The 12942-nt window shown below is 42.6% G+C and overlaps 1 protein-coding gene across 1 annotated transcript in view; it reads left to right on the plus strand.

The window, feature by feature from the left end:
* LOC122543156 (histone acetyltransferase KAT6A-like) overlaps positions 1-12942 on the plus strand; it is a 104749-nt gene that overhangs the window by 80437 nt on the left and 11370 nt on the right. Inside the window, exons 13-14 of the mRNA XM_043681539.1 lie at positions 3591-3872; positions 10648-10939. Coding sequence (XP_043537474.1) covers positions 3591-3872; positions 10648-10939 — 574 coding nt within the window. The remainder of the gene's footprint in view (positions 1-3590; positions 3873-10647; positions 10940-12942) is intronic.

The following is a 12942-nucleotide window of genomic DNA, read 5'->3' on the forward strand; positions in this document are numbered from 1 at the left end:
TACTCTATGCTACTTTCTCCCCACCCCCACCCTCCTCTAGCTTATCTCTCCACGCTCCAGGCTCATTGCCTTTATTCCTGATGAAGGGCTTTTGCCAGAAACGTCGATTTCGAAGCTCCTTGGATGCTGCCTGAACTGCTGTGCTCTTCCAGCACCACTAATCCAGAATCTGGTTTCCAGCATCTGCAGTCATTGTTTTTACCTCGTTGAGCTTAACTAATTGTGTCTGAATCTGCAATAAGTGCAAGTTAACCTGAAATAATCAATTTGCAGGATTTGTTTTTGTTAAATCTTTGGAGTGAGCTCGACTGTCATGGAGCTGAATGGGAACAAGGTAGCTATTAGATCTGTGCAGAGCTGCTTGTGTTATCAGAGTGCTGAGAATCTTAATGAATCTTAAGTAAATTGTTTGGATGATTTGCTCTTGGTAACCCATGCCCATTCCATTTGCTGTGGTTTTGTAATGAGAAACACCAAGCAATCACACTTGAATAGCTTGATCTGAATCTCAAACATCTTTTCCTTTGCAGATGCATAAGTTTGTCAACAGATGGCAGCAGCAGCATAGGGTCCCTGATAGGGAAGCAAGACGGTTGTGGTCATTAACACAGCAACCCGATGGGTTAGATTTGCAGCAGACCAACCAAATAAATCATGCTCCAAAAGCAGCATTAGGTCAGTGTTGAAAATGAGAAACAAAAGCAGGAAGTGCTGGAAATGCTTGTCAAATCTGGCAGCATCTGTGGAGAAGAAACAGTTAGCCTTGAAATCGAAAAGCCTGCCTGTCCACAAATGTTGCCAGACCTGGTTAATGTTTCCACATTTTCTGCTTTTAGATCATAAATAAATCATGAGGATGAGTCATTTTTTTATGAGTTTGACCTTCGGACTTCCTGTACCAAGCACGGGAAAGCAAAACCACCAATGTCATCAACTCAGGGGTTTGCTTCGTTTTGAAATCAAGAAACCATGTGCCCTTCTCACATGGTTCTGCACTCAGTTTTCAAGAAATGTTAACTCAAAACTATAAATTACTTGGCGATAATTATAATCGCCCTGTTCAGGCACATTATGGCATACGTCTGGCGGAGGTGGAACTTGAACATGGGCCTTCTGATCCAGGGATACGGTCACTACCACTGCCACATGTACTTTTCCAAATCAGTTTTAAATTTCAGCATATGTGTGTGTCAGATGTATTGAGTTTTGCAGTGGAGAGATGGGGGAAGACTGACTGATCAGAACACATGGCCTTCAAATCATGAAACTTAACAAAATAAAAACCAAAACAATTGGGGCTGCTGGAAATCAGAAACAAAAACAGAAAATGCTGGAAAAGCTCAGCAAATCTGGCAGCGTCTGTGTGGAGAAATCAGAGTTAACGTTTCAGATTCAGTGACCCTTCGTCAGAGCTCAAAACTCAGCAGTTCTGCGGAAGGGTCACTGGACCTGCAACGTTAACGCTGATTTTTCTCCACAGATGTTGTAAGATCTGCCGACCTTTTCCAACAGCTTTTGATTTGGTTTATGAAAGTTAGCTAAGGATAGTGAGTTAATTGGAAATTCAAAATACACCACAACGATCACACTTGACAGTTGACAACTCGGTTTCAACACTTTCCCCTCCAATGAACTTTGTAAGTCAAGTTTTAACGGCTTCCTTTTTGACTGTGACACTTGGATAAACTGTCATGCAGTGCTACGACTTGGAGATCAAACTGGACCTAACTTGTACAAAGTTACCTCGAGAAACCTTGCTGAAAAAGAAGTGAGCTTCGTCTTGAAACCAGATTTACTTTGCAGCCTTTAAACAGGGATTTTGAAGATTCCAACTCTTGTTCCTGCCTTGTCAAGTTGGACAATATTTTTGAATCCCAAATTACTGCCTTTCTCCATATCCTTTTATACACTTAGTGAGCATCTACCTCCATTTTGACCATCTGAATTAATATGCATCTTTGGTCATTGGAAACTCCATTCTCTGAGTGAGGCTATTTAAATTAGATTCACTGTTAACTGCCTTGCTTCTAATTCTAATGGGCAAGTCTATTGATTCCAAGGATCAACCTGCTGAATTGTAATTTAAGGTCCCATTTAGACCTAATTTACCCTTTTATAAAGGTGGCATGCTTCAATCACAAAGGGCCAGAGTTAACAACACACGCTGCTATTCATGTGCAAATCAGCCATTAAATTCAGGCATTCAGAGATACTTGCTTGAGTTATGGGTCTCCAGAACTTACTGGTCTGTTCACTTGGCTTTTTGCTTCACAGAGGTAAAATCCTGATGTTAATCTTTCCATAATTTGGAAGAATTTGCTGGATTTCATTAATTGTCCATGACATTCACCAGAAAATTGTGTCTAGAGAGTAATCATGTAAATGTCTTTTTAATTGTACTGCCATGGAAATTCATCAACTTCTGGTCCAGAGAGGTAATAATTTAATCTGTTCAATCTTGTCCCTGTACATGGTAAATTGTTGAAAAGGATGTTAAATGTCAGTTTTTTTCCCCTCACTGTCCCTTAATGCTGATTTTCTCTCCCTCACTTAATTCCCCTTTCAGTTTCTCATTTACTTTTAATTCAGACGACTCCATTGCTTTGCTGTGTTTCTTCCTCAATCCTTAAGCATCACTAATTAAAGCAAGAGCACTGTTTTATCCTGGTGCTCACCTGGGTCAGAAACGCCTCATTACTCTCGTAGCACCATTATCAGCTTATACTTGTAATTGCATGCAGAAAGATGTTGAACGAAAGGATGCGTGTAAAAGTCCCAGACCTGGAACATCTCGTCCTGTTGACCACTGTCGGACAGCATGCTGGCAGTCTAGCATTTGTAGGATTGGTCATCATCAGCTAACTCTTCATTTTGATTTGACGGTGGGGTTCCTCTTGCATGTTTCAAGAAATGGTGACAGCATTGATATTAATGTCACAAATATTTCTCTGTCTCTGACTTACTGCAATGGAAAATGTTACTGTTGCTCTAATGTGAAACTCTCACAACACCAGGTTATAGTCCAACAGGTTTAATAGGAAGCACACTAGCTTTCGGAGCGCCGTTCCTTCATCAAGTGAAGGAAAGCTAGTGTGCTTCCAGTTAAACCTGCTCGTGCGATTTTTAACTTTGTACACCCCAGTCCAACACCGGCATCTCCAAATCACAGCTCTTATGTGAGTTGTTAATTCATGCTGTTTATTTCTCACATATCTTGGGTTTCAAATAGCTGATATTTAAAAATAAAAACAGACTAATCTTCAGTGTCAACTCACAAAATTGTCCACATGGTGAGAGCAACAGATTAGGACCTGTCCTGGCCACAGTTGCAGAGGAAATACACAGATTTATCATTTCTGGCACACTTAGGAACCTCTCTCAGCTGATGACACAAATATCAGTTCCTCGGGGTATTTGACACTTGTGTAGCAGGTATGTTCCTTCTGGTGTTGTGCTTCTCTGTATTCCTGCCTGAAAATAGTAAAAAGGTAGGCGTTGAATTTAGGCTGACGTATCAACTTTGTAAGAGCAATCCTGGGCCTAAAAGGTGATGTGCCATTAATTTATTCACTGGTGTTTATTTAAAACAGACTGAAACCACGACTGAGGCATGGGACAAGAAGGAACCCAATGGTTATGTGCCATTTCAGAACGGCAGGCAAATGGTAGCGTGTGCAACAGCCTGCAAAGCCCAGCAGGATAGTTCCATCGAAGGTCTTTTGCCTAATGGTGAGAACAAAAGGAAGCATTTCAGTGAGAGTAGCGATGAAGAAGAGGAGGAGGAGGACTATGAGGATGAAGAAGGTGATGACACGAGGCCAAACTCCCCACCTGTGCTGACAAAACCAGCACTGCGTGGCATGAAAAGGAAGGTAAGACAGCAAAAGTCGTTTTTCTCTTTGTTTCATCTAACGTGTGTGTGTGACATTTAAACAAGGTTATTTTGTCCTTGTTTTTTTTCAAGAGGGATTGTAAAGGCAGAGGTGCCGATATGTCTGGAAGTAGCTATTAAAACAATGGCAGGAGAGTGGCCACTTCTCCCATTTCAGGTTTTTTTGTACTTTGATTTGTTTTAGCAGGCAGTCAGAAACTCCTGTTAACAGAGAAGCTGTTCCTGTGGAAAAAGGTCCCATGTTCCGACAACTGTTTCTTGCTTGACCCCTGTTGTGGACGAGGCCATCCCCCTCAAAACATTTGTAAGCAGGACGCCCAGACTATAACTTTGCTATTTGTTTTAGCTTCGTGTGTAGTGAATATTCCCTGAGTAAATAAGCTGGTTCAACTGCCAAGTTTTAAATAAACAAAATTTATTTGCAGTATTATGAATGAAATATAAGGAACAGAAATAGAATACCAGGTAGCTTATCCTATTCCAAACCTGACTTCATGATGCTGTTCCGAAGATACTTGCAACAGTCCCAATCAACACATCCCTCAGCACAAAGAGTAAAAAGGGAACAAAATAGAGCGTACAGGCTTGAAGTTCGAGAGAGGTCAGCAGCCTGTGTCACACATCCCCTGCTGCGGGGGACTGACTAAAATTATGAACTAAATTTTTTTTTGAAAGTTTCATCTAAACAAAGGATAGATATGCAGCTAGCTGGCCACTCCCCTTTGATTATACCTTTTTTTGTAAAGACATGAAAGCTTTTGGCCTGAAGCACTGTCTGTTCGGGGTAAACAAAGGGCCCCAATAAAACTTTCAAACCTAGCATAGTTGGAGCCTGGTCACTTATCCCCTCTCTGGGGGAAAGAAAACTGAGAGGCCTCGTAGCCTTGTAAAAAGGATCAGTATTGTGACACTTTTCTCTCTGCAGTCTCTCCTGCCTGTAAGGACCTGAGTTTGACTTTGCCATTTGCCAAGGGATGGTGTTTTTGGGATGTTCCGGGTTTGGGATGTTCCGGGTATTGGAACAGCTCCTTCGTTAAGTTGTGATTTCGAGTCGGTTAGGTTTCCAAATAGTTATGCTAAATTCTGTTTTCTTGTTTGTGTTTCAACCGTAGTGGATAGATAAGTTCTGTTTTGCTTAAAGCCGAGTGGTTTGACCAGCTGCATCCCCCCCCTGGAATATCCACTTTACATCAGTCTCGAGAATAAGGAAAAATTAGGGTCTGGGCTACCTTGTTCAAGTGTTTGAGGGGGTCTGGCCTCGTACAGAAGTGTGTCTTTTGGGGCCTTTGTCGCCAGGAGCGCTAAGCATGTTGTAGCACTGAAACCAAAGCTCTGGTTGACATGCTGTGATTTATTTCATTCATTAGTGACTGCAAGGAAGAATTAATTGTAAGGGTAAAATACATTCTCTGATTCTGGGATCCAATGATGATGGATCATCAGGTTTTAATTATCCCTTTGTGCAAAGTTAGGAGAAAATTATTTACACAGCAGGTTGTTAGAGTGTGGAATGCTTTTTGAAATGAAGAGTTTGATGCAACCAATTGCATCTTTTGGAGAGAAAATTAGACAAACCCCGAAGCATACATTGCTGTGGTTCAGGATTTCTGTGTTAATTTATCTTCTCCACTTTGTGTTTCCAGTATTTAACATTTGTTTTGCAAGGTGCCCCAAACAGTACTCTCTGTTCTCGATATTGTTGAAACTTCTCAACTCGCACTCTAGGAAACAGTTCTCAAGGTGATTAAAGGGAGCACCAGCATTTATACTCTAAGGGGAGAATACTGATTGATGGCAGATGCACTCTGGGATGGTGCATCAGCTTATTTGTAGTTAATTGTCAGATTTTGTTTCTGTTTTAAATCAGCTAGGTTGACTCTGATAGGTCAAGGCATTGCTCTGAGAAATGAGTTAGTCAGTGGCTGTCACCAATTTGCAGTGAAGGTGTATGTTCTTCCCGTCTACAAACAGCAGACCTCTTGTATTCATATGCAAAGCTTCCGTTGCACAGAAGTGTGCCACACCGCTGACACAACATCACTGTTCCATATCAGTTGTTCACGTAATTCTTTGCATGCTCAGGATTATCCAGCAAATGTCCAGTCCCCTGTTTGCTGGAAACGATTGTTGGGCTATGCTGTTCTGCCAGCATTTGGGACATAGGGCCGACATACCTGGCGTCATGTAAGCTCTGAAATTCAGAGATCACATCTGTCCATTTGTGTGTGAGACCACAAATGGATCGATGGCACTATCCTGTTGGTGGTGAACACCATTCATGTTGTTCCTGGAGAGCAGTAATCTCAAATAATTGACTTCACCTGTCACTCAAACATCTGAAATACTTGATCTTCCAGAGTCACCTGAGGTAGAATGAGCCCTTTTTCAAATCAAAAGGCTCAAGACCATTCATGTCTTCGTGCCATTTGCAGTAAGAAGTGATTTGATCTGGATAGACATTCGCCCACAGGCTGACTTGTGCGCATTTGATTTCAGCATCATGTTTGTAAAATGGATGAGGCCCGATTTGAGTTTTCTGACACAACCAATCTTAAGCATGTCGAATTGTAGGAGTCCTGACATGTCTGCTGTGCAAATTCGTTTGAGATTGTCAGGAGTAGAAAACACGTGGGTGTTTTGCAGTTTGCAGGTGTTTCATCCTCTATCTTGGTGACATCTTCACTGCTTTGGAACCTCCTGTGAAGCACTGCTGTACTGTGTCATCTGGAATTTTTTTGGTTCCATTTCTGCTGCTTCCGGTTATCCATTGTTGTGTCCGGTATATTGAGTCTAGGTCAATATGCTTATTGATGAAGTCTGTGGCTGAGTGCCATGCCTCTAGAAATTCCCTGGCTTTCCTACATTTAGCTTGTCCTATGATTGCTGTGTTGTCCCAGTCGAACCTGTGATCCTTGTTCTCTACGTGTATGGCTAACAGGGACAGCTGGTCTCGGCATTTTGTGGCTAGTTGGTGTTCATGGATGCGGATTGCTAGTTGTCTGCTCGTTCGTCCTACATAGTGTTTCATGCAGTCTTTGCGTGGAATCTTGTAAATTACTTTAGTCTTGCACATGATGGGTATAGGGTCTTTTGGCCTGTTGAGTCGTTGTCTGAACGTGGTTGTCGGTTTATGGGTTATCATGATTTTGAGTGATTGGAGAAGTCCAGCTGTCAATTCAGAGACCTTTTTTAATGTAAGGTAGTGTGGCTAGTGTGTTAGGTCGGGACATGTCGTCATCACGTTGTTTGTCTGTTAGGCATGTGTGGATGAAGTTGCGGGGATATCTGTTCTTGGCGAATACGCTGTCGGGGTATTCTTCTTTGTCCCTTAGTAGGTCGGAGGGGCGTGCTGCAGTTTGTTGTAGCCCTTTTGAACAGGGTCACAAGTGCGTTGGCTTTTGTGTGTGTGTTCGGATGGTTGGAGAACCCCTTTGGCCAATTTCTTAACGAGGATATTGAGGAAAAGGAGTTCATTTAACAGTGCCATTTCGAGCATGAATTCAAGTACAGAGTACACAGAAGGAAATAAACAAAGTGCTGTGTTCTTTCACATCAACTTTCAAATGGCTTTCTTGTGCATCCCCTCTGGTTAGGAGGAGGAAAAAGTGAAACCTTCACAGAAAATGTTTTGTTCTTAAAAGTGCCCAAAATGGAAAAGTTAGGAGCATGACTGTAAAAAGAGAGAACAGGCAAAAGTGAGAAAATCCTTTCATTTTAAATCTCTACATTTGTTCATTTTTTTTTTTGTCCAGTCTGATCTTCTTATGATTTGTGGAGTGTAAGTTGAGGCACAGTTTTGCAAAACGACATCTTGGTTTTCGTGTTGGTAATTTTCTGACTATGTGTGGGCTTCGGTGTGTAACAGACTTAGATTGCTTTAATGATTAAAGGACGAAAATTCGATACATTCAAGAGGGAGAATGTTTCAATGTGTGTGGACGTTGAATGCAAAATTCTCCAGCAATTCCCCCATCCCAGAGAAAATACTTGTCTCCTTTCTCTCTTTGTTTTTCCATTTCCCTCCGACCATCAGGCTACCAAGAGATTCAAGAAGAGCTGTTTCCCAACTGTTGTTCAGCTTCTGAAAGGACCTGTCAAATTGTACATGTAATGTTGATCTCGCTCCTTGTGCACCTTCTCTGCAGCCGTAATACTGTATTCTTCACTCTGTTCTATTACCTAGCACACCTTTGTATTGAATTGAATTTAATTTATTGTCATGTGTACTGAGGCACAGTGAAAAGCTTTGTCTTGCGAGTAATACAGGCAGGGCACAGGTAAGTAAATAATAGGTAAACAGCAGCAAAAACAAAAACGCAGGTACAGGCGAATGTTAAGAGTTTGAGAGTCCATTCAGTATTCTAACAACAGCAGGGTAGAAACTGTTCCGAAACTGCCTGGTGTGTGTATTCAGGCTTCTGTACCTTCTCCCCCGATGGTAGAGGTTGTAGAAAAACATTGCCAGGGTGGGATGGATCTTTGAGAAGGCTGGAGGCATTTCCTTGACAGCGGGCCGGGTAGATGGATTCTGCATGCAAAAGCAAATGTTTCATTGTACCCCAGTGCATGTGACAATAAGAACTCAAATCCAAACCAAAAACCATGTGTTTTCCAGGACTGTGCCAGGCTTTGGCATGCTGTGCTTCACAGAAACTCAGCATGAGTCTCCATGTGCTCTTGTAACTTGGACTGTGGGGAACAATAGCTGGATGAACTACTTGTGGGCGGCACATGTGGCACAGTGGTTAGCACTGCTGCCTCACAGTACCAGGTACTCGTGTTCAGTTCCCGCCTTGGGCAACTGTCTGTGTGGAGTTTGCGCATTCTCTCCGTGTCTGTGTGGGTTTCCTCCGGGTGCTCTGGATTCCTCCCACAATCCAAAGATGTGCAGGTTAGGTGAATTGGCCATGCTAAATTGCCCGTAGTGTTAGGTGGATTAGTCTGGGGTAAATGTAGGGGAATGGGTCTGGGTGAATAGCTCTTTGGAGGGTCGGTGTGGACTTGTTGGGCCGAAGGGCCTGTTTCCACACTGTAGCGAATCTAATCTAATCTTGATCATAGCCTGGTGAAGCTGTGCCAAACGTGGCATATCTCCCTGTGTCAGATAAAGATGCGTACAAGCAAGCACTTCACTTTTCAAGTGCATCTTCTAATTCTTTCTCAGTTGCTCAGTGAAAGGCTGTGGGCAGCATAATAGGCTGGGATTAAATTGTGGAACATGTCACAATCCTAGGTACAATGGGTTCTGCAGAATCCAAGAGCATAATGTTGCAGTGAGAAATTTTTTTTTAAAAAAAAAAGAGATTTCGAGAAGAAACACTTGGAAGAAAGCAATGTTTGTTTGACAGTGCCCAAAATGTAAAAGTTAGAAATATGACTCATGCTGCTGTGCCACAGGATGCTCTCAAAAGAGCTGCGAGAGGCCTGAAGCCTAATGCTTTAAATGGCCTTTCTTGTCCTTGGCGCTTCTCGGCCAAGCGTGTTACGCGGAGAGTTCGTGGACACTTAGCAATTACATTGAGCATTTGCCCTCGGTAGCAATGAAATCAGATCACTGTCTGTACGTGTGAATTGCAGCAAACATTTGACAAAACACGAATGCAGCAGGATCAACAAATAAATGGTGATCTCCTGAATAACGTTGTTTCCTATCACCGTTGGCAGCATGGTTTTAAAATGTTCTTACTGTGTTTCACCTTGCAAAATGAATTGGAGTGTTTTTTGCAAAGCCAAATATGTTTGAAGAGGCATGTTTATTCAGGCCTTTCAGTGTTCCTCCAAATACATGTGTAATGAGTGCTCTCCCTCAAGGCTTATTCGGTAGAATAGAATGAACACACTGGAGAAAGTTGTAAGCCAGCATCAGGATCATCAATACAAGAGCAAAGCCAAACCTGATCTCTTTGCTTATCTTAAAGTGAGTCCCTTGCACTTGTTCAAAACTCCCTCGCTATTGACACTGCCAGTGTATATGGACTCAATCTTAGTATCCTTGTCCTTTTCCTTCTGACTGAGATGGCTGGCAGGGAAATTCAGAACAAGACACAATGGATGCTGGGAATCTGACTTAGGAATATAAAATGGTGAGCAGGTCAGCTGGTGTCTTTGGAAAGAGAGACACTTGACATCTTTTAGGTTGGTGACCTTTCATCACAACACCTCTCTGTTATTTCAGAAATAGGCTTTGAGATGCAGTAAATCTGAAGGTCTTGGCTTGATCCAGTTGTGCATGTGTTTGTGTGTGTACATATACACAGAAGGATAGCCAGAATAGCAACGCACCAAATTCTTCTACAAATATTTGAGCTGAATTGTCAGTTGCACTAGGTGGCAGTGTTTCCCTCAATTTGATAAAGTCTCTGGCAAAAAATAGTGCTTCCATTTTGCCCGGCTTCGCAATGTTGCAGACAACCTCTTGTACCTCTTCAACTCTGCTGACTGCAGACAGTCTGGAAGCAAATTTGTATGGAGTATGAATTGTATTTTCCAGATAATATTTAATGGTGTTTGACTGAATTGTATTTTACTGTCAGAAGATGGGTAATTCATACTCTGAGAATTTGATCATTTCATTCAACCAACAGCAAGACAGAAGGTTGGTAACCTGAGGGAGGCTGGGAAGTGCTCACCTGTCTCACTAAAGGTGTGGTGGGGAAGTATTTGGCCTGAGAGGAACAGCTAACAGGATGCGTCCTCAGCTTGAAATTTGCTGGAGACAAAAATGTTTAAACCCAATGCTGTCTCTTTTCCCCCAGAGAGTGGTGATTCATCGGAAAAAACGTGGACGAAAACGCAAGCAGCACAACAGCAGTGTAGTGACAGAGACCATCTCGGAAACAACTGAGGTGCTGGATGAACCGTTCGATGATTCGGACACCGAGCGACCCATGCCACACCTCGAACCAACTTTGGAATTAGAGGAGGCTGAGAGAACTGAGAAGGAGCATCGAAGTGGGCGCATGTTCAGAAGTCTGACAGCTGGCGGTGCTGTCCGAAAATGCTCTTCCTCCCAGAGAGAGGCTCCAGATGAAAATGGTGCTGTTCAAGGTATTTGATGATTTAACTCAATAATTTCAGTGTCATTTGGTTGGCAGAAATTACGGGAAAAAACCCCATGAAACATAAGACCATAAGACATAGGAGTGGAAGTAAGGCCATTCGGCCCATCGAGTCCACTCCGCTATTCAATCATGGCTGATGGGCGTTTCAACTCCACTGACCCGCATTCTCCCCGTAGCCCTTAATTCCTTGTGACATCAAGGATTTATCAATCTCTGCCTTGAAGACATTTAGCGTCCCAGCCTCCACTGCACTCTGCGGCAATGAATTCCACAGGCCCACCACTCTCTGGCAGTTCAGAGACAGTGCCAAAAACAGTTGAGAAACAGTTCAGATAAAAGAACTTGCTTGAGGAAGAGTTCATTTCAGTGACTCGAGTAGCAACGTAGCATTGGTGGGTTGGAAAAGCAGTTGAAGAATGATGTAGTAACAGATGAATGGAAAGCTGTCAAGCAAGAGTTAGCTCGATACAGGCTGGAATAACTGTCTGAAAGGGAACAGGCATAGTCTCCAAAGTCTAAGAGGCTGTCATGACAAATGAAATGAAATTTAACATTTAATAGTGATAGGAGATGTCTGACAACTAACTGAAACAAGATTCAGATAAATAATTTGGTTATCAGAAACATAAAAGGTATGAAAACTGAGCCAAAGTAAGCTGTTTGGTCCCTTTAACGTGCTTCAGCATTCAGTAGGGTCGGGGCTGATATTTTTGAGATTACACATTCCCAGTTACCCCTGATAAAATTTGATTCCCTTGCCTGACAAGAATCCATTCAACTTAATCTTCAAGATATTCAGTGGCTTTGTGTCGTCCTCCACCTTCTGAGGTAGAGAGTGCCAAAACTGCAAACTCTTCAGAAAAAATGAATACATACATCTGATCTAAAAGGCTGGCCCCTAATTTTAAAATAGAGCCCTTTGAGTTCTGGACTCAGCAAGAGGAAACCTCTTTCCCATGTCCACCATGTCAAGATATTTCACACTTCAATCAGGTCATCTTTCACTCTTGTAAACACCAAAGGAAACAAACTCAGCCTATAAGCTGATCCACTCATTTCATCTATCAATCTCTTAAACCTCCGAACCACCTCCAATGCATAAACTCCCTCCTTAAAAAAAAACAAAGTGCATCATATTTGAGATACAATTTCACCAATTGTCTGTATTGCTGAAGCATTACAACCTTTTATGTTCAATTGCTCTCGTATGTTCGTAGAAGCCAAGAGGATGGATTTGTAAAAGCAAGGTGGCTCAGTGGTTAGCATTGCTGCCTCACAGTACCAGCATCCCGGGTTCAATTCCAGCCTTGGGTGACTGTCTGTGTGGAGTTGGCGCATTCTCCCCGTGTCTGCGTGGGTTTGCTCCGGGTGCTCCGGTTTCCTCCCATAGTCCAAAGATGTGCAGGGCCAAGTGAATTGGCCGTGCTAAATTGCTCATCGTGTTAGGTGCATTGGTCAGAGGGAAGTGAGTCTGGGTGGGTTACTCTTCGGAGGGTCGGTGTGGACTTGTTGGGCCGAAGGGCCTGCTTCCACACGAGGGAATCTCATCTAATATCAGGAAAGAAAGATTAGCAAGCTGCACTAAATTAAACATGAAGCATCCGATCAATTCCACAAAGAGTCAGCAGTTAGCTCAGGAATAAGTCATACATGGTGAGGATCCAATGGAAGGTCTTTTGTGTAGATGCAGAGGACATGGGCAAAGCTTGTAATGTGTCATTTTCAGCAGTGTTCAAAAAGAAAGCAGATGATTTGAAGGTGGAACTGAAGAGGAGAGCCATGTTACATTTAGGGTAACAACAGATAAAGGCGATATCTTAAAAAGATTAGCAACACTAAAAGTCTGTTAAGTACATGCAGTACATCAGGAGATTTTGAAAGAAGCTCAGGTGAGAATAAAGATGTTGGTTATAATCATTCAGTTGTCATTGGATAAAGGAGTGTTGCCAGAGGACCGAATACTCGAGAAACAGAAGTGGGGTTGGGGGG

Source organism: Chiloscyllium plagiosum, chromosome 42 (genome assembly GCF_004010195.1).
Source record: "Chiloscyllium plagiosum isolate BGI_BamShark_2017 chromosome 42, ASM401019v2, whole genome shotgun sequence".
Taxonomy (NCBI): domain Eukaryota; kingdom Metazoa; phylum Chordata; class Chondrichthyes; order Orectolobiformes; family Hemiscylliidae; genus Chiloscyllium; species Chiloscyllium plagiosum.